General features: G+C 43.9%; 2 protein-coding genes and 1 pseudogene across 4 annotated transcripts in view; 2 read left to right on the top strand and 1 right to left on the bottom strand.

The window, feature by feature from the left end:
• Window positions 1-22,070, top strand: part of STRADB (STE20 related adaptor beta) — a 390,751-nt gene that overhangs the window by 138,461 nt on the left and 230,220 nt on the right. The gene's annotated exons all lie outside the window — the stretch shown is intronic.
• Window positions 1-22,070, bottom strand: part of TRAK2 (trafficking kinesin protein 2) — a 376,229-nt gene that overhangs the window by 282,256 nt on the left and 71,903 nt on the right. For all 3 annotated transcript variants that reach the window (XM_085648987.1, XM_085648989.1, XM_085648988.1), the window contains exon 2: window positions 604-927. In XM_085648987.1, the coding sequence (XP_085505113.1) occupies window positions 604-640 (37 nt within the window). In that variant the 5' untranslated portion in view covers window positions 641-927. The remainder of the gene's footprint in view (window positions 1-603; window positions 928-22,070) is intronic.
• On the top strand, window positions 10,294-11,941 carry LOC146858217 (RNA-splicing ligase RTCB pseudogene; annotated as a pseudogene).

Genomic DNA, 22,070 nt, shown 5'->3' with positions numbered 1-22,070 from the left:
TCTGTAAGTGAAGCTCGCACTGCTGCTCCCTGTACTGTACTAGCTGGGTTTGTAAGTGAAGCTTGCATTACTGCTGTTTGTACTGCACCTGCTTGGAGTGAAGCATGCACTGTTGCTACCTGTCCCGTTCCTGCTGTGTTTGTAGTGAATTGTGCACTGCTACTGTATATTATGTCCCTGCTGGCTTTGTAACTGAAGCCTAAACTGCTGCTGTACGTTTTGCCCATGACCAGTGATGTATGTGAGTGACGTATGTCATACTGTACCTGTTCTTGAGATGAGGAGTTTGTAGTGTTGTCACAGGCAGTTGTACTTGTACATGATGCAGCGTGCTGTTACTCGCTTGAGTATGGGGGTGCATTTGTTTCAAACCGTGATGAAGAAACTCAACAGTTTGAAAGCTCAATACACTTATGATGATTATAGCTCTTGTTTCTTGAAGTGGAATAGCCTTAAAGAATTCATCTTTTAAACGTTCTAGAATTCTTCCTATGAAATACAAAAGACTATTTTCTAAGTATAGGTGTTAAGTTACCAAACCTCCTGAGAAGAGACAGTGTCATTTAAGTGAACCCAACAGGGTTATCCGCTTATCCCACTCACCAGAGATAACCTCTGAATCAAGTTGACTGAAATTCATGAGGTTAACGTCCCAACCTATTTGTCTGGAAAAGGCATTCCAAGATGAAGCTACTGCTTTGGTCTTAAATGTGGTCTTAGGCTGCAGGTCAAGTTAGTGGCTGTCCAAAGGAGCATGCATGGCTTTAGGCTGCGTTCTTTATTGGTAGTCGCCATCCATGGAGTTAGGTTTCTGGTTACTGTATACATCAAAATCCCATCATGCACCCAAATGGAGTCAAACATTCGGAAATGGTCATCATCGGAGCACGAGTGTCAGGATCTGGTCTCCATTTGGTGAAACAGCACCTAAACAGAAATACAGAGCACATGCTAGATGATCCATTCTAAAACAACAGACAGGATTACAAAGATTCAACATTCCTACGTCTAGAAATGCAGTTATTGGACAGTGATGCTTGCAGGACACAAGACCATGCAACAAAAATCATAAAAGCAACAGCAAGCAAGCGTCAACATGGAACTGGACAGGAGATCAGTGCTATTGAAAGCATTGATGGATGTAACCAAAGGCAGAGCAGCTTCAACTGGTATATGCCCGATTATATCATAAACGAGGATTTCTATGACACAGGTGTTACCAAAGATTGTGGAATAACTCATCACTTTTATATAGTGGTCTGGAGAACAAGGATTACACTTACCCAAGTAAATGGTACTCAGTCATAAAATTATTTATTTGGATAATTATATCACCATTAAACACAAACACAATAAAATACATATGTACAAACATGATGGCCATCATCAAATCTAAACAGCAAGATAATCTCAATGTATCTTAACAGACTCAAATTTAAAAAACTCCCAAGTATAAAAGTTTATATTGAGAATACAATGGAGAACGGAATTTTTAACGGAGGCGGATGGCCGCGGAGAAGCCTCCAATGGCCGCACTGCGTTTTGGAGCTGCACAACACGGCTTGATGCGGAGCGGAGATTCTGGCGGCAGTCGGCGGGCGCATTTGAATGTTCCCGCTGTATTTTCAGCAAGTTGAATTTGAGCTGAATTGAATTGAACTGAGTGGGGCGGCAACACAAGTGTTTTTCAGCAAGAGGTGAGAAGACCCATATGGAGGCTGGGTTTCCTGGACCGGAACTGAGCTGGCTGGAGTGGGAACTTCTCTGCTGAGAACGACGGTGCCCTTGAGAAGGTGAGGCGAAGTGGCCCAGAAAACTTTGGTTGAGGTGTTTGCAGCTTAAAAATCGGAGCAGAAATTAACAACTGAGAGGCAGATTTGTTTTTCTTTAGCCCTTAATTCACCCTCCTTCAACTCATCCGCTAATGTTTGAATTTAAAACTAATTCCATAAAAAAGGAGAGTAAAGAAAAAAAGAAAAATCTTTAAAAGGAGTGTGAAAAATCTGCTGTGTCGATTTAAAGGGGAGTTAAAGATGGGAAAGCACAATAAACACAACAATCCTGGTCACTAAAGTCAATTCTGTGGCAGGTCTAAAGGTCAAACGCGCTTAGCGCAGGCAAAAGCGCTTTCTTCAACGGCCAGAGCTGGACACTCGGTCAACCGCCCCGCCGTAATTCAAGTTTTGAGAGCTGGAAGGAGGAGCCGGTCGAGGAGCCTGTTGAGTCGCACTTGTAAGCTGGGGCCCTTGTAGCCCAGCCTCCGATGGAGAATATCGACACTTCTGAGAAAAATCTGGATGGTGATTTAACAGCAGGGAATAGTAAAGAGGAGGGGAAAAGCATGAAAAAATTTCCACCATTTACGAAAAAGGCATTTCAGGTGGCCCCTCCCCAATTTAATGCCCAACCACCACGACTGCCTGAGGGGGCAGTCGGGATAGAAGACATCCTCAACAGCTCGCGTCAGGCCTCATCCCCACCTACATCTATATCTGCACCTGCAACAGCACAGCCTGCTCCCTCATCCATCTCTACAGTACAAGAACTAAACCAACGTTGTACGACCCAGGTAACATCTCCCTCCTCTGGGGCTACGCCATTACTGCATACCCAGATCAAGCAGATTCAGACTCCGGTAGTAGATGCAACAGGACTGCAATTAGGGGTCCAGGAACAGCAACAGATCCTGCTCCAGCTATCGGATGGCAATAACGTGAGACCACCGGGTCAGCCCCGGGGGGGGGGGGGGGGTCAGAAAGTGACAACGAATCCGGTTTTAGAATCTATAGAAGCCTCAATGGACACTTCGTCTGACGCAGCCCTTACAAAGCAGATGGGTATCAAGATCTTGCTAAACTTGATTCTTGAGGATATAAGAGAAATGAAGAGGTCTCAAGAAAATGAAATAGCCTCTCTCCAACTGCGCCTCGGGAAAATAGAAGAAGCAGTGGCTTGCCTCCCAGTACAAATCCAAGAAGCTGAATCAAGGATCGCCCAGCTAGAGGACCAAACTAGTTCCATGCTCTCTAAAGTAAACAAAGCCACCAAGGACAAGAACATTTTAGAGAATAAACTTGAAGAGATTGAAAATCACTCGCGGTGTTCGAATTTGCGAATAGTGGGGGGTTCCCCGAGAGGAGTGAAGGCACCCAGGTGTTGCAATGGGTGGAATCCTTTATTAAGCAAAGGGTATTGCCCGAGTATAACGGGGATCTTACATTCACAAGGGCCCACAAAATTCCATTCCATCCGCTGCCTAACAGTCCACGCACCATCTTGGTTAACTTCGCTAACTATCGTATTAAGGAAAGAATTTTGGATAAGGCCATACAACAAAGACATTTCCAGATTAATGAAACTTCGAATTGCCGAATATTTTCATGTCAGCGGCTGCTGCTCGTAGGCGCAAAAAGGCATCTATAGCCCAGCAATTCAAGCTACGTGTTCTTGTGAGGGGGAAATTTCATATATTCTCTAATCTAGAAGATGCCCAGGGACTTCTCAAGGAGATCTCAGCTTCGAAGTGAAATGATAGATGCAACAAACATTATCCAGCCTAAGTTCACTATTGCCGGGGGGAGGTGGGTAATAAAGGGTGCTGGTCCATGGCGCCCAAAAGAGAAGTGCGGGGGGGAGATGTGGTTAGTGTGGTGGTCTACATTTCTAGAAGGGTGTGTTGTGGAGGGAGAGGGTGGCTCCAAAATAGGGTGCAGCAGTAAAATAAGCAGTAGCAGGGGCAGTGGGGGAAAGATCGGGATTGCTTGTTTACTATTTTAAACTTTATAGAAATGACAAATAAGTGTTGTATTATTTCAGTCAACGTTAATGGGATACTAAACAAACAAAAATATAGAGGACTTATTAGGTGGCTAGCTTCCTTTTTGCCCCAGGTATTATTTATTCAAGAAACTCACTTAAAAACCAACTCCCCAAAGCTATTTCTTCCTAGAGTTCTTTCCCATGCTTTTTTTGCTTCAGCTGGGTTGGCAAAAAGAGGAGTAGCTATCTATTTTTAGGTCTCGACTGACATAGCGCATGCGCTGGTCTGGCGAGACTTTTTGTGAGGACTCAAAAAAGTGCTACCACTGAAGCCTAGAGCTACAGAGCATGTGCGTGGGCACGCGCGCCTCACTTTCGCGGCTGCACGGCCGCTTTGATGTTTGATCGCGATTGCGATCACTTTCACGGCAGCTTTTATGTTCTCCTGTGAGCCAGTTTTTATTTCCTGTTTATTACTTCTATGTAGTAATGGTGGCACCCATGCGCCGCCATTACTACAGAGCAGTAATAAACAGAAACAAGCATTGGCATAGCCAATAGGTCTCGCTTTTGGGACCTTATAAGTATTTAGTTATGCAACTGTTGCATGGCTAAACACTTATAAGGTCCCAAAAGCGAGACCTATTGGCTATGCCAATGCTTGTTGTAGAGGTCTTCCGTGGGAATTTGGTCAAGTCCGGAGAGACCCCTCTGGAAGGTGGATCTAGATTGAGGCCAAACTAAGTGGTATGATATTAAACTTTGTAAATTATTATGGCCCAGTAGTAGACGATATCACAGCTCTACTTAAAATCAGTGAGCTACTCAGGGGGGCACCGGGAAAGATAATTTTGGGTGGGGTTTTAATTTCATTCAAGATTTTAAAAAAGACACTTAATAAAAACAAGAAAGAGTTGAAGCCCAAAACCCCAAAAGTCTTAGATGTTTTAAGACAGGAACATCTCCTGCTAGACTCCTGGCGCCAATAATCCAACTGATTGATTTACATGTTACTCTCGCCAATTTCATACGGCCTCCCGTATCGATTTTTTTTTTTTAAATATCATGATCTCAGAAACATACAGGTATTGAAATAGGGGCAAACTCATTTTCAGACCACTCCTTTGTAAAGCTAGAGTTAGAGATTGAGGAGGGAAGGAGGATAAGATTCAGGTGGCAGATAGATCGTCTCCTCCTGCAAGATCCTCATTGGGTTGCCGATATAAAGGATTGGATATTAGAATACTTTAAGATTAATGAAAACACGGCAGACGTTTTCTCTGTTGGGGGGTGTTTAAAGCTGCCTTACTTGGGCAGATGATTGCTTTTTCAGCCACCCAGTCTAAAAAACGGCACGATAAGATAGCTCAACTACAGCAGGCTGTGGACAGTGCTTTGTGCCTGAGAAATACCCAGTCTCAGGGAGCGGGGGATGCAGCAGGTCAGCTTGAAAGGGCGAAGCAGGCATTGAAGGAGTTTTTTTTAATTGAAGAAATAAATTGTTCTAGAATGTACCAACGAGTGTATGAGGATAGCCAAATGGTTGGTAAAATGGTAGCTTCGGCAACAAAAACTAAACAGGAAGCAGCTCTGATTTCTTGAAATTATTGATCCCAAGACGATAACGGATAAAGATGGCATAGCCCAAGTCTTTATGGAACACTATTAAACGCCACTAGATACAAGGTAGGATTGGACCAAATCCAAAAATAATTTGAGGGGGTAAATCTTCCTACTTTGTCAGAGCCGCTGGTGGAACAAATCCATCTCGACATATCAGAAACAGAAGTTTTAAATGAGGTGAAATCTATTGTAGGGGCAAAGGCCTGTGGAGCTGATGGGCTACCGATTGAATTTTATAAAAAAACTATTTCCACGGAATTAACTCCCTTCTTGGTGAAGCTGTTCAACACAATTAAGTCGGGAGGCTGTGCTTCCCCCCCCCCCCCCTTCGTTTCAACGAATCCATAATCGTTAGCTTTGTGAAGAAGGCAAAAAATCACAAGGATTTCAATTCATATAGACCAATCAGCCCCCTCATTGCCGATTTTAAAATTTTGATGAAAGTCTGGGCCCAACGCTTCACCCCCACAGCCCAGGAACTAATTCATAGTAATCAGTCCGGGTTTGTTGCGGGGAGATCCATGTCCTCCAATACTGGGTTCTTAATCCAGGCTCTTGATCAATATACGAATAACAAAATTCCAACTCTTGTCACGATGGTGGACGCCGAAAATGCTTTCAACCTGGTTAATTGGGACGCACTTTTTTTGGACTGGATAAATCTGGTATCCCTAACCAAGCCACAAAGATATTGAGGAACATCTATCAGGGTGCCCAGACACGGGTGGTGATAAATGCCAATCAAATAGGGACTGTTAATATAAATCGTGGGACCAGACAAGGTTGCCCGATGACCCCCATTTTGTTCAGCTTCTTCATCGAGCCCCTGGTCATTAGCATTCAAGGAATTCCAGAAATTAAAGCTCCGATAAAAGGGATGGCGAAACTAAAACTTTTCGCAGATGATATTTTATATTTGAGCCCCGATAATCTGAATTTGGATCAGGCTTTAAAAGAATTTAGACAATTTGAATTAATAAGTGGATACAACATGAATCAAAATAAAACTGAGATTTTAACATTGAATATGGACTGTAATTTTCTACCTTCTAATTTAAAATCCCAGGCTTTGAAAGCAGAACAAATACGATATCTGGGCATATACGTCTCTAACCACTGTAAACAGTTATTCAGTTTAAACTATTCAGCAATGCGGAATAAAATTAAGGCCCTGCTCGATAAGTGGTCTCTTTTACCTCTAACTCTAATAGGCCGTGTAGAGCTCATAAAAATGTCTATTCTTCCCCTATTAGTGTCACTCTTTATAAATGTACCCTTGAAGATCAATTCCACCTATTTTAAAGAGATGGAGTCTAGGTTTAGGGAATTTGTCTGGAGTAGGAAGGCTTCCTGGGTTAAGCTAGCTATACGGCAGTTGGAAACTAATCAGGGTGGTCTAGCACTCCCAAAAATATGAAATTATTATGAGGCAGCGATTTTGGATTTTACAGCACGCTTACTGGAACCAAATGGTTTATTAGACAATTTCCTTTTTGATAGAATGGTTCAGGAGCCGATATTTTTAAAAACATCCAAATTACCAAAAAAGACCCGATACAAGACGGTACGAAACTTTTCCTACAGATTACAATCCTTTTTTAAACAAGTCGGTTCCACAGGATTTAACTATTTAATGCTAGAGGAATGTAAATCTCGGTCTTCAAATACATTCCAGTCCGCTTAAAATATGGAAGGTCTGTGGTCTTGAGGAATTGGGTCATTTCTTAATTAATAGGAAAGTAATCTCCTGGCAAGAGGTTCAAAAAAGATATGGCAACCAAAATAAGCCTGGTTTTTTGAGTACCTGCAGATTGTAAATTTTAGAAGTAGGTATAATCTATTGTCAAGTGGTGTTCCAACAAAGCAGGTAAATGCTCTATATAGAGCCAAATTAAAGGGGGTTGGAAAATTGGTATTCCCAGTTTAGAAAGTGTAATGAGCTCTCCCTTGCAGAAGAATTCATGGAAAAAGTAAGCCGGGAAAATAATTGTTCCTTCTCTCGCAAGGAACGGCAGTCCATAGCCCAGTTAGGAAGTAAGGCACTAAGAGCAGCCAACTTTAAAAGGATGGCTTTTTTTATCTCGGTGGTAGGCATACTACACCCCAAAAACTCTTAAACGACATCCGGAAGTGGAAAATAGATGTTTCCGATGTCAGGCAGAAGGCGAAGGAGATTGGCTCCACACATTTTTTTACGTGTCCAAAACTTGAGCTATTCTGGGACAAGATCTTTTCAGCTATAAGCCAGGCAATACAGAAGAGGCTTGACCCTGGGGAAGAGGTAGCTCTCTTTGGCATTTCTATAGCAAAGCCGGACTTGAATAAAGCCGAAGAGACCTATACGGCGATTAGCTCTTTAGTTGCTCGCTCTCTAATTCTCCAAAACTGGAGGTCTGAAGATGTACCTTCCTATTCTAAATGGCTAAATAAAATGCAACATTTGCATTGAAGTGTTGGGGAGCACTTTAGCACATTGCACTTTTTTCTGGCATATACTTAAGGAAAGGCACGATTGCACTTTAATGGTACAGTTTTTTTTGCAGGTACAATGTTTACATTTCTTGGATCAGGTTTTACATGGTTATTCCTACTTAACAGTGTTATATATTCAAGGGTATAGGATATTGAGAGTTTAATTATTCCGGTTTGTATGATGATTATAGGTAAACGCCAAGGCCTTTGAACAATGTCAGTAAATCTATCTCGTGTCACTTTAGTACGCAAGCACTCTAGCACTTTAGAAATTTAAGGAGTAAGATAAAAAAATATATATATATTGTAAGACTTAGCCAGACTTCTGTTGCCTTTTTAAATTATTCGGTGTCTTTGTTTCGGTATTTAATCTATGCTGGTTCTATTTGAAAAATGAAGAAGAATTTTTGATTGTAAAATGTTGGTTCTAATTCCTGATGACCACTGGTATCACAATGTATGTATTGCCCTTATGCTCTGCTCAATAAACAATCAATACAAAAATAGAAAAAGAGAATACAATGGAGAAAAACTAAGCTTACAAGACAGGTGACCAATCAAAGCATTTCTAATTCAGATACCAATGTGAATAAACTTGGCTGCCACCTAGGAGATTAGACTGAATAAAGAACATTGCCCATCTAAATTGTTTGAGATTACTACCCTTTAACAATGGGACCAGGAAATGCCACCTGGAAAACACATCGAATTTACAAAAGAGCAATAAGTGCATTATAGCCGGGGGAGGGCGGAAAGTCACAGGGGCATACTGGCAAATTCATATTGTAAGAGTCAGTCACAGGAAAAGCAACCAAATAGTGTACAGTATTAAGCCTCAATCTTGTCAAGAAATACCTGTGTTGACTTTTCTGACCCCAAGTGAGGTAAGGCTGTCTATCGAGGATGGCTGTACTTTTCATGTGGTTTATCACAGTGCATTTCAAAGTCTCAGCTTAATCCCTTAGTCTGCAGTACAAGGCAAGGACAATGTGTAATTTTGAGGGAGGAAAAAACTCTCCTGATTGCAACACAGTTCCCGCAATTTCCGCTGCAGCTGAGATTCTCGATGTAAGCCTAAAAGATTTCACTGCATTCTTTGACCCAAGATAGTCGGACACAACCAAATTATTAAAAATGGTATGCCCTTTGTACATATAGATGGCCACAAAAAAAAGCTGAAGCTTGATGTAATCCAATAATCTAACACCAGTTCAGAATGGCACAGGTAAATAGAGGTGCTCTGCGGGACCGGCAGCTGTCTTCTCAGAAAACTATTCTCTACCTTCTGGATGGCTGTCTTGCCTGTCTAGTCTTGGGTGCCCCACAAAATAGGTGTCAATTGAAAGGCATTGTGACTTCTATATGGCTTGCAGCTTTTTTATGGGTTTTCTGCCAAGTTTTGAGGCAAAGTAAAGAGTGCCTCACGATGGTAGCCGCCGTGGTGTGTCCCAGCGAGCCACACCCTTACACATTGTTAAATAAAAAAGTATGGAAAGGTAGGAACAAAACTGATTGTGGTATTATTGACACATTAAATCCTGGATTTATACTTTTTCGTACAGTAAACCATAACATGTGTTTTTGATTGGTTAATTGATTTAGATCGGTCATGAAAAGATAAATTGTACTCTGGAATTTTTGTAACTCTAACAGGGTCCACGCTAGGTGCACTGCATCATGCGCATAAAGAAGAGCGGGTAGTGGGCAAGTGCTAACGCGTCAATACCAGATTTAGTTAGAAATGTATCAAGCCCACTGATACATTAAGTAAATAAGAAAGGTGCAAGCTCACAGCCCTGATGGACACCCCTGGGTCGTATGAAATTGTTTGTAATCTTGCCGTTGGGGTTAAAGCAAACACTGGCTGTTAACTTCCTCAGGCAGCTGCACAGCAAGGTAACAATACAGGCCTTGAACCCTAAATTGAACATCATGTCCCAAAGTTTTGAGCGATTTATATGGTCAAAAGCTGAGCTCAGGTTCATGAATACCAAGAAACCCCCCCCCTCCTATAGCTACTCTATATTTACTAGCCTGGACCACAGGGATGTGGAATTCCTATAGCCCAACACCCAGGACATATTGTTTGGGGTCAAGGGCAACAAGTTTTCATGTGTGTTTTGTCCTTGGGACAAGTAGGCCCAGCCCCACTGCAGCACAAACCCTTTGGCTGCCAGTTTGCAGTACCACATAATGGATCAGGGAAGGGCACTGTCTGCAGTAAGGTAATATTTTTGTCCATATATTAATGCTGTTCAAACTTGTATTTATGGTTCATTAATTGAAAGCGTCTATTATTAGGGTGACGCTCTAAGCAAATGTTGTAAGCTGTGACTGCACTACTGACTGCGGTTTCAGTATAAAAATGTGTACACACGTTTTCAAAGTTTAGCAATATGAGGCTATGGTACTTGGACACCGGTTCTTTGAGGCTCGGAGAGTGTGTGAAAGGGGCAGAGGAGACCGCTACTACCATGAGCCACAGTTACAATGACGAGCTCCAGTATCTGGACAAGATCCACAAGAACTGCTGGAGGATCAAAAAGGGCTTTGTGCCTAACATGAAGGTGGAAGGAGTGTTCTATGTGAACGATGCTTTGGAGAAGCTAATGTTTGAGGAGCTGAGGAGCTCTTGCAGAGGGAGCGCTTTCGGTGGATTTCTACCTGCCATGAAACAGATCGGCAATGTGGCCGCCTTGCCTGGGATTGTCCATAGGGCTTCCTGATGTTCATTCTGGCTATGGGTTTGCCATTGAAAACATGGCTGCGTTCGACATGAGTAACCCTGAAGCTGTGGTATCCCCCAGGGGGTGTCGGGTTTGACATAAACTGCGGTGTGCGCCTGCTCCGGACAAACCTGGATGAGAGCGACGTGCAACCAGTGAAGGAGCAGTTGGCACAGGCCATGTTCGACCACATACCTGTGGGTGTAGGTTCCAATGGAGTCATCCCTATGAATGCCAAAGACCTAGAAGAGGGTCTTGAGAGGGGTGTGGACTGGTCGCTGCGAGAGGGCTATGCCTGGGCAGAGGACAAAGAGCACTGTGAGGAGTATGGCAGGATGCTACAGGCTGACCCTAATAAGGTCTCCTCCAACGCAAAGAAACAAGGCCTCCCACAGCTGGGTACTCTAGGGGCTGGGAATCATTATGCAGAAATTCAAGTCGTGGACGAGATCTTCAATGAGTATGCTGCCAAAAAGATGGGCATTGACCACAAGGGCCAGGTATGCATAATGATCCACAGCAGCAGCAGAGGGCTTGGACATCAGGTTGCTACTGATGCTCTTGTTGCCATGGAGAAAGCAATGAAGAGGGACAAAATTGTGAATGACCAACAACTGGCATGTACCCAGATCTCCTCCCCTGAGGGACAGGACTACCTGAAGGGCATGGCATCAGCGGGCAACTATGCCTGGGTGAATCGCTCTTCTATGACCTTCCTTACAAGACAGGCCTTCGCCAAAGTCTTCAACACAACCCCTGATGACCTGCACGTGATCTATGATGTGTCTCACAATATTGCAAAGGTGGAGCAGCACGTGGTGGACGGGAAGGAGACCACCCAAGGGTTCCACACGGGCCTTCCCCCACATCATCCTCTCATTGCTGTGGATTATCAGCTCACTGGACAGCCGGTCTTGATCGGTGGCACTATGGGCACGTGCAGCTATGTACTGACTGGGACTGAGCAAGGCTTGACGGAGACCTTCAGAACCACCTGCCATGGGGCTGGTCGTGCAATGCCAAGTCATTTCCAGGATGTGCTGGACAAGCTTGCAGACATGTGGATTGCTATCCATGCGGCTTCCCCGAAGCTGGTGATGGAGGAGGCACCCAAATCTTACAAGAATGTAACCGATGTCGTCGACCCATACCACGGTGCTAGAATCAGCAAGAAAGCCATCAAACTCCGATCCATTGCCGTCATTAAGGGAAAGAACTGCCCAACCCATTTCAGTGGATCCAGAACCAATTGCAAAATCAGTTTTCTCCTTGACCCTCTTTTTATTCCAACCCCTTTCCATTCTCACTTTCATGCAATAATTTCTGTCGCAGCTCTATTTTTCTGTTACCCTCTCCTCTAGACTCTGTCAAACTCGAACTACATGAATATCTGTATTTCACAAACGTTAAATACACTTTGTATTTTGTTTTTCATTTTTTAGTTGCTCTGGGAACAGCTAAATCCTTAATCTTGCCCCCGATGGAGGGAACATAATCCTTTTGTTTGATTGGATGCTGTGCAGAAACAGTTACTTTTCTTTCTTTCCTTGCATCCCTGGAAGAGCTGCAGAAAAGGCCCTGCCACAGGTGCACTGATTTCTTGAGTTGATTAAGAGGTTCCACAATGAATTGCTGACAATGGTTTTAGAAATCCAAATGAAGACTTCAAGCAAATGGCTGTCCACTGGTGCCCAATGCCGTTTCTAGCACCAGAGGATTTGTGTGGGAAAAGTCTTCGAGCTGGCAGATGAGCAATAGGAAATAAAATGGGCTTTGGTTTCAAGTTAAAAAAAGCAATATGCTCCCAGAATGCTCTCTGATTTGATGCAAATATTTGCCGAAGCTTGAAAGCAAGATTGATGATTCTTTGCTTTCAAAATAAAATGTTCATAAAAAAATTAAAGCAGGAAAAAAACATTGCTAAACTACTGTAAAGGTTCAGGTACCAGCGCTTTGCAGCATCAGTTAGTAACATGTGTTGATGCGTGCTAGTATTTCCCAAAAATATTCTTAATGGAAAATCAGTGTAACCATTTTCAAGAAGATAATGGGAAACAAAAATAAACAAGCATAGGCAAAGCCAATAAGTCTGAAATTGGTGGTAAGCTTTTTAGTTTTGTCAAGGTGTGAATTGTTTTGGCATGTTTTTTATAAAACCTTGTTGGTGTGGGCGCGGTCGGGCCCTCACCATTACAACAAACATTAGCAAAATCAAAAATTGTTTTGGGTCTCAAAAAGCACACATTGCCACAGTAGTTACTGGCACTGAACAAAACTACTGTGTGGGCCGATATGCTCCCATAACAGAATGTGGTCACTCACAGTGAAGACATCCGATACACAGCGCGGGACAGGATATTAATAAACGCAAAAGGTCATGGTCAACGCCAGACCAAATTAGGGGCCCAATTATTAAAGAAAGTGCAGCTATAAGGCTTTTGTTAATTCCCATTCATTTACAGAAGTAGGACAAGAAATAGTACTCCTAGAAAATATTTCTGAACTGCATTTTAGCATGAGCAAATATGCATGTGTGGATTTGCTCATGCGAAAATCTGAGTGTTTGCAAGTTCACTTTCCCTTCAACCACTTTTTTCCCCAACAATAGAAGAAGGTTTACAGAATGGGGGTTGGGAGCACACTGCCTCACAGTCCCAGCACAGTTTGCCCCTTTGCATCCTGGTAAATGCAGAACACAGTTCAAACTTACTTCAAAAATAGCTGGATTTTTTCACAAAATTTGGTGCAGACATTGCTGTATATCTCTAGACATGTGTTTCTGGGTTGAGCCCATCATCAGTAGAGAGCAGCAGTATTAGACAGCAAAGAAAAATCATCTGGGGTTCCTGGAAATGCTGTAAAGTTCCTCTCAGGTCACAGTACCACTCACAGGCACACAGGTGCATCTCCAAATCTCGTCAGCTTGCTGGCTCAAGGGAGCCTTTTAAACAGAATGGGGGTTGGGAGCACATTGCCTCAGTTCCAGCACAGTTCTCCCCTTTGCATCCTGGTAAATGCAGTACACAGTTCAAACTTACTTCAAAAATAGCTGTATAGAAGAAGGTTTACGTCAACCATTGTCTGAAGTAAATTTCCAACATTTCTCAGTATGGGAAGAAATGTGAGAAAAGTTGTTGAAAACCCTTAAAACATGCAGGTTAGTAGGTTTGCACAGACTCAAAAGGGCATTCTAGCCCTGGAACTATTGCTTACCACTACCTTCAGCCCCAGTTTGTAGATCTGCGGAACTTGGCAACATAAGGGGATTGCAATTATTCAAACACTAGCATGGTATTAGCCCTGTCATAATCAGAGAGGCTATATCAGATCTCTTCTCTGAGGAGATTGCTGCCATTATTTATCGCCGCAGTACATGGCACCAACGGGACAAGTGGATTTTGTTACAGGACAAGTAGATTTATGAAGCAACCTGCCCCATGGACAAGTAGATATTTTATTGAATTCCACAACCCTGCACTGGATGTATAAACTGAGGCACTGCTCGATGGGCCTAAAGAAGGTCTAAATCAATATTGTAGGACAGACAAGGTGTGATCGTTGTGAGGCCACACTTCAAGTCATTCTAAAAGGATCCTATCCATTATCTTGGCTGTTGAATCAAACAGGGATATTGGTAGATAGCACTTGAGATCACTTTTGTTGGCCTTTTCAAAAATGGGTACAGTAGTGGCATGGAACCATAAAGGGGGTGGGGCTAGAGTTGGGGACAACCTTCACAACACTAGTCAGACAAGGGGCCCATAAGGCAATATTTTCCCTAAATAAATCTACTGGGACTCGGTCAGGTCCCGGTGCCTTGCTTAAGGGATACTTACGAATGAGGCCAGTACGCCTTGAAGGTCAATACAATGACAGCCAGACTGTACCACCCTGCTCTGTGTTGACTCAGGTGTCAGAATTCGGTTCAGGCCACAATAAATCCCTGAAAAATGGGCAACCCAGTTGTCAGGTGAGATTACATCATCAAGCCTTGAGCCTAGAGAATCTTTGAAAAATTAAGACATTGACTACATGTCAGAAAAGCTTGACTGTCTTGGCTAGTACTTGCTGCCAGAAGGGATTCATAGGTGGCTCACTTATTACTTTCTACCTCTTTATATTCTGACCTACACGGACACACATATTCAACATTGAGGACTTGTTTGAGTACTGTGATCACATTTCGGTGGGTCTTTGAGCAATGCATAGCAAACCATCCAGCAAGTGTTGATTTACAAGGCTGCAGAGGGGCCAGTTGCAATTACCTAATTGATCAGCATAGTGCGGCATAACAAATAATTGCTTCTGATCTAGCAATCTCCTCTAGGCATTTGAGCACTCGTACTAATTAATCGGATTTTTAAGAATGAGACCATTTTCCTTATCAACTCTGTCCAACCTCTTGTTCACTGCACATATTGGTATGTCAATAGTTAAGCTGCTTCAAAGCAGCCGGTATACCAAGAAAGGAACCTGACAAAATATTAAGGTCGCCCGGCTCATTTTCTGAAACAATATAGTCTGAGAAGAATCCCAACATATCAGATGAAAACTATATGAAAATCAATTAAGCTACTGCAGTCCCTACCAATGACAATGGGCCGGAGAAAGGGAATCAAAAGCAAAGTGAAGCAATACTTAATAAGCAGCAGATTGAGCACTTCTCCATACAGTGTATGGCTGTGTGTTTAAGTCTCCCTATCCAAATCCACAATCCCATAGGAATCGGAACTGGACCACAAAGATTAAGAATAAAATCCGCCATCCATACAAAATGTGCCGGGCCATGCGGCCTACTTACAAACCCCTTTACCTCCTTGCTCAGGGAATTTAGGATATCTGTGTTCTGGACGAAGCAATCAAACCACAATAATTGGACGTTTGTGGAGCCCAAATGTGACCACGCATCAGGCCCTGGGAACAGAATGGAGACCAAGGTAATCAAGCCACCCTAAGTTCTACCTGAACATGTAGAGACAACAGGGGAAAATATGAAATAAACCCATCTATGTACGGAGGGTCAATAGCCCAGGTTTCCTAGCAGAAAATAATGTAAACATTTTTAAAAGGACCCAACAATCCAGGATTGTGTTAATGCCAAGATCCACTAAGTTCTAGGAGGAGGCCAAGTAAAAAGTCTTGGTTGATAATGAACCTCTGAGCGTGGAGGTTGAAGTGCATTTATTGTCATGAGTAGAGGCGTATGTCGAACAGGAATCAGCGGTTACTATTGGACCATCTCTGATGAGAGGAATGTTGTGTTTTTCACCAGGTCTACTTAAAGGTACTGTATGTAGTCTGCATAATTGTCAGTCTAAGGATTCAAGCTTTGATAATGCAGCAAATGTATTCAACACTGGAATTGAGAAACAGGGGGATAGGTTGCATCCCTGTAGCATGACTGTCTCACATCATTCACATTATCAGACACCGTGGCGCAGGTCTGGGTCAATAGAAATAGCCAACGGAGTGAATCAATCCTGCTGTATCCCTGGGATGGAGAGCTAAACCCGGGAGCAATTTGCGAACAATAAACTCATTCTTGAAGTTGATGACAATACATTCGTTCACATCAGATTTTGACAAGTTCCCAACTCACACAACTCTCCGGACGATAATTATCTCATTATGTAATAAATATTAGTCACCTGATCTCCTTTTCAGCCAGTGAGAAACCCTGTTAACCAGTTGATTGTGGCTCTCAGATTCTTGCAATATGAGCAGAAAAACCTCCTTAACAACAATAACATACAGTGTTTCTGGCAGCAACAGTGAAGCTTTGTGTTTCTCAGCTAAAAATGATTTTGGGTTGGCAGTTTTAATGCTGTCTAGCGAAACCCTGGGTGCACAGATTACGGTCACAAGGAAACTGGCGCACAGGTAAATGGAGAGTGGCGCTGTGGGAGTACTAATGGGGAGACCATGTGTAGCCCACTCTGTGGAAGTAGCGGTGGGGGCCTTGTAGCTGATTTCACCGCAGTTAGGGGTAACTTTTAGTTGGCATATATGCTTACCAATTATATCTATACAAATACTGACAAAGGTCATAAAGGATGAAATTCAACCCTCTAGATTATTTAGCATACAATAAATTAGAGATAGTACACAATCCTCTCCTCATTCCGTTATCAGTCAGTGAGATCATTATGAGCTTGAAACATTACAGATTTTGGCGTGTGTGCTCATCTCTTGCATGGAACACACTAAACGTCCTTCTTGGCTGGAGGTGGAAAGCAGAAAGAGTTGGTACTCAATTTAGAGTCTACACCTTCCACCTGGTCTATTAGTAACAAAAATCATGAACACAAGGATTGTCCCCTTCTGCAGACTTTAAGGCTCTGTCTGTTGACAATATTGGAATATAGTCTCTATTGATTTTGGGGTTAGTTGTGCTGACTGATTTCATACTAACCGTATTTTTAGTAGTAGAGAGGCGTTGTTCAACCACTACTGATCTAATGCACGCATTGTATTTGTAGGAAAGTTTACAACAGAGTTAGCTGTGGGACGTTCCATACATGAGATGAATGCAGATTTGCTCTTAGAAATGGTCCTCGAGATAGATGAAATTAAAAGGGACCAGAACTTCAACTGCAGTGTAAAAACAAAAACCTTAAGCCAAGGGGGATGCCCCAGCCTCATTAGGGATCTGACGGGTGCAGATGGGTCTGCTCTTGGCTCAGTCTTTGACAGGGATGCGTAAAGCACATGCACCTTACGTAGCGCTGAGTTTGTGAGGCTCCACCTCCTTCCAGCACAGTAATGCCTAAGCTGGATTCTGGGCAAGCCCGTTCAGGAAGGTCCTGATCACTAGAGAATCCAGTCCTGTGGGAAGAACAAGCAGCTTATGTAAACACTGAGTTTGCAAGGCACCACCTCCCTCCAGCAGACTGATGCCCAAGCTGGCTTCTGGGCTAGTGAGTCCAGACAGGCCCTGATCAACAAGGGAATGGCACAAATTTGACAACCATGAAGGATGAAAGCCTAAACCTTACCCAATGTCCTTCAGACCAAAGGTCTTCTAGATCTTCACAGACTTCAACAGCAGGCATATTGACCCACAGATCTATCCGCCTGTTATCTGTTCCTGAAGCAAAGAGAGTGAGTGAGTGTGTTTCTTCTTTTACCTAATAGCAGTCGCCAGGAGGTATAGGTAGGACCTAGTTTACGTAGGAAAAGTGTTTTTTTACTTGCTTATAACTTATGTCATTTGAGGAATCTTCACAAAATGTCCTAAAAACAGTGGCATGGTATGTCTAGTTCTGCATGGAAAGTTTTGGAATGAACAGTCAAGCGGGGCCACGACAAAGGTGGAGGGTAAAAAAATGTGCGTATCCCATGCAATTTCTCATAGCGATATTGAACATGACTAGAGACTGAACTACTGGACGGAAGTAGCTGTAGGTCCAGAAACAGCCTTTTTGATGATCTGGTGTAAATCTGTTTAGTAGTACAAGGCTATATAAGGCTGCGGATGCCCTGCGGTGGATGCACGAAGCCACGTGCTACCAGCAACGCTGTGATTGGCTGACCACAACCGGACCAGGAGGTCGCGGCCGCCATTTTAAGTATCAGGGAACCACAGAAATTCAGCAGCTATAGCTACACCTGAGCTAACTATAACTTACACCCCTGCAATGCACTGTTTATGATCTCACATATTACATCACTCAATACATGGTCAGTGACATCACTGATGACATCTCAAATGAAATCACGAATGACATCACTGATTACATCATCCAGTGATTGTGAATGTTTTCTTAAAGTTTATGAGTGTTAAAAATATATACTAAGGTACTACAAAAGTTAAATCAGTATACTTTGTGCACGACTAATGAGTGATACTATTTCTAACGTTTTATGTGAGTGGCTCAGTGACTGTGTGCACGAGTGGCTGGGTGACTGTGTGCACGAGTGGCTGAGTGTGTGAGTGTAAATAAGTGTGTGGCTGTATTGGTGAATAAGTGGGTGTTGTAAGAAACTGGCTCTATATATACTACACCAAAATGAGGTATAGTGTGTATAGAGTCCAAGTGTCCCCAGAGGTAGGCAGAGGTTAAAGTTAGATAGAACATTACTCTATAATATTGGTAGCTTGGTCGAGCAGTAAGGCAGTATCAGAGGACAGTGTTAAGCATTTGATGTACACACACAGTCAGCAAATGAATTCACACACTCAAGAACTGAACTCTAGGCCAATTGTGTTTGTATAAAACATATAATGTTGTTTATTTTTAGAACCAAGCAAGCCTGGTACAGGTAAGCTTTAAATACTTTTCAGTAATACGTTGCTGGATATAGAGAAGTTTGAAAATGCAATAGAAATTGTACTTTGTTTGATTTACAGGGGAGCAGTAGTATGCAACACTTAGCAAATACAGTACATTGAAATGAATGGGCTGTTACAGTAAATTGCAGGTAAGTTACTTTTTACGTTACTTTTCTAACTCAGTGCTGGATACCTAGATTCAGCACTGGGACATTTCCTAGAAACAGGTAAGTAATTAAGTTTTGGTTATTCTCATGATTTTTAAAAGAAAATTCAGATTTCAAAACTCCACACAGGTGAATAAAGACACTTTGGTTATTTATGCGATTTTTAAGGAATATTTTTAGGTTTCAAAACTCCACACTTAAAAACTTTTTGGGAAAAAAGGGCCAATGTTATCCTATGGGAGGAAAAGAGGTTAACGGTTCACAGGTAAGTAAACGGCTGTGGGAGTTAAGGTTCTGGGGTTAGACTCAGGGGTCTCTCAGGGTCAGTGATGCACTGTTGTTGCACCGTCAGCGGCACTAGGGCGGCTGGGTGCACAATGTTGAGGCCCAATGTTATCCAATTGGGGATAGGGGGCCTCCGGTTGGTGGCTGCTGGTAAGCAGGCCACTGGGTTGTGGAAGCAAAGCTCCTAGGGTTTAGCGCAGGGCAAGTTGGGGACCAAAGTAGCACCAAAAGGTGCACCCTCAGCGGCGCTAGGGCGGCCGGGTGCCGTTTTGAGGTCAGGTGCCCTGTTTTTAATGGAGAACCTCCGGTACAAAGAAACACTACAGGCTCGGGGACGAGGATCTTCTGGGTGCGACCACCACTTCAAGGGGTAAGTTGGGATGTCGTGGGTTAGTTAGGCACCGTTGGTTTGGGCACACAAGGCCGTGGGGCATCGGGTGCAGGGGTGCCTTGGGACGTCAGATTCTTACCCGCTCTGGTTGCGGTAGTGGGGGGGTCCTCTGGATTGAGGCTCCAGGCATAGTCTGGAGGCTTGAGGCAGGTCAGGGGTCGCTGGATCTCGGGTCAGGATCGCCGGGGGGACCTCTTCGTGGCGTTTTTCCACTGGAGCTCAGGCCGGGTTCGGCGGGTGCAGAGTGGGCTGGATTCGCTGTCTCTGGCTGGCACCAGAAGCTGCAGTTTGAACAAGTTCACTGGAGATTTCAGTCTTTGAAGTGAAGGGAGGCAGGTCCTCCGGGGTTTTTGAGGTTGCTGGCTGCAGGACACACCGGGGTTTTGCAGGAGCAGGTTTGAGGGGAGACAGGCCTGTAGGGCTGGGGCCAAGTCAGTGGGCGTTGTCCTCTTGTTCTCTGCACGGCTCTTCTGTCCTTCTTAGCTCCTTTTCTTGTTGTTGCTGGATCTGATCTCTTGGTTCAGGGTTACCCCCTAAATACTGTATTTAGGGTCTTGAGGTCAATAGCCAATGGGCTACTGACCTTAGGGTGACTACACCCTTGGTGTGCTCACCCCACGTGGGGGTGTGAGCACAATCCCTAGTCCTGATTAGGGAGTGCCTGCCATCTGCAAAATGGCGAGCACTGGAGAGTGGGCTTCACCTCGCCTTCCACCACCTGAGTGGTGGAGTTGGCAGAGGTGGGCACACCTCCTGGGCTGGCTAGTTTTTCCCACCTGTCTTCACGCCGAAAGGGAGGGGAGACAGGAAGGGGGCCTGCTCCTGATTGCAGGAGAGGCTGGGGGTCATATTACAAAGGCTGCCAGGCCTTTAAAGCTCCCCTGCCACAGATGGTTCTTCCTGGCCTGGGGGGGGTACGAACACCTCCGCCCAGGAAAGGCTTTGTTTCTGGGCTCTGGGAGCGTAGGCTCCCACCCAAGGGGTCCAGAAACATGTCTCGTGGTGGTAGGCTGGTGTGTACCAGTCAGGGAATCCACCAGAGGCTGGGCGTTTTTCAGGGGGCATCTCTGAGATGCCCTCTGTGTGCATTTTTCATTAAATCCCACACTGGCATCAGTGTGGGTTTAATGTGCTGAAAGGTTTGATACCAAACTTCTCAGTTTTCAGTGTAGCCATTATGGTGCTGTGGAGTTCATAATGACAAGCTACCAGCACTATATACTCTTAAAGGCAGCGCAGCACTACACTTACAATGCCTAAGAATGGACTTAGACACTGTAGGGGTACAGAGTTCATGCACCTGTACCGTCACCACTGGCATAGGGCACCCAGCTGGAGGGAGACTGATCTATGCCAGGGCAGTAGGTTGTAGACATGGCACATAGTGATGTGTGCCATGTCAACTCTTTACATTGTTCTGCACCAAAACACGCAGCCTGCAATGCAAAGAGGAGTTGGGGAAAGGGGGGCGGGGGTAAGTATATATATATATATATATATATATATATATATATATATATATATATATATATATATATATATATATATATATATATATATATATATATATATATATATATATATATATATATATATATATATATATATATACACACACACATACATACAGGGGCCCCCAAGGGTGGCACAATAAGTGCTGCAGCCCTTAGAGGTCTTTCCTGATCACAGTGCCCTGGGTACCTGTGGTACCATTTACCAGGGGCTGACCTGTGGCCAGAGATGACAATTGGGTTAGTTTTGGGTAAAGAACAAAGGCCTGGGAACCTGATTGGCAGGGACCCAGGGCACACCAAGAAAAAGTGCATCAGCAGTCTGGCAAAAAGTGTGTGGGGGGGGGGGGGGTTACTGCAACAGAAACCCACTTTCCTACAGGTGTGTGTAACTGTATGGGTGAATAAGTGGTTGTGTGTAGCTGTATGGTTGAGTGGATGTGCGAGTAGCTGTACTGGCGAGTGGCTGTGTGGGTGAGTGGCTGTGAGTGGCTGTGTGGGTGAGTGGCTACAGAGATGAGCAATTGTGTGTAAGAGTGTCTGTAGGGGTGAGTGAGAGGCTGTTTGAGTGGGTGTTTGCTTAACTGAGTGGAGGGTGTGTGTGTGTGTGTTTGAGTGAGGAGATGTGTGAGTGTATGAAGGTAAGAATGGGTATGTAGGTGGGTATGTAGGTGGTTGTGTGGGTATGTGAGCAGCTCTTTTGAGAGGTTTATGGGTGTGTGAGTGGCTGTATGGGAGAGTAGGTGTGCGAGTGGCTCTATGGATGAGTAGGATGAGTAGGTGGGTGTGAGAGTGGCTCTGTGGATGCATGAGTGGGTGTGTGAGTGGTTGTTTCGGTGTATGAGTGGTTGTTGGTGTATGGGT

This window comes from Triturus cristatus, chromosome 3_2, assembly GCF_964204655.1.
Source record: "Triturus cristatus chromosome 3_2, aTriCri1.1, whole genome shotgun sequence".
NCBI lineage: Eukaryota > Metazoa > Chordata > Amphibia > Caudata > Salamandridae > Triturus > Triturus cristatus.
This window is presented reverse-complemented; position numbering and strand designations above follow the sequence as displayed.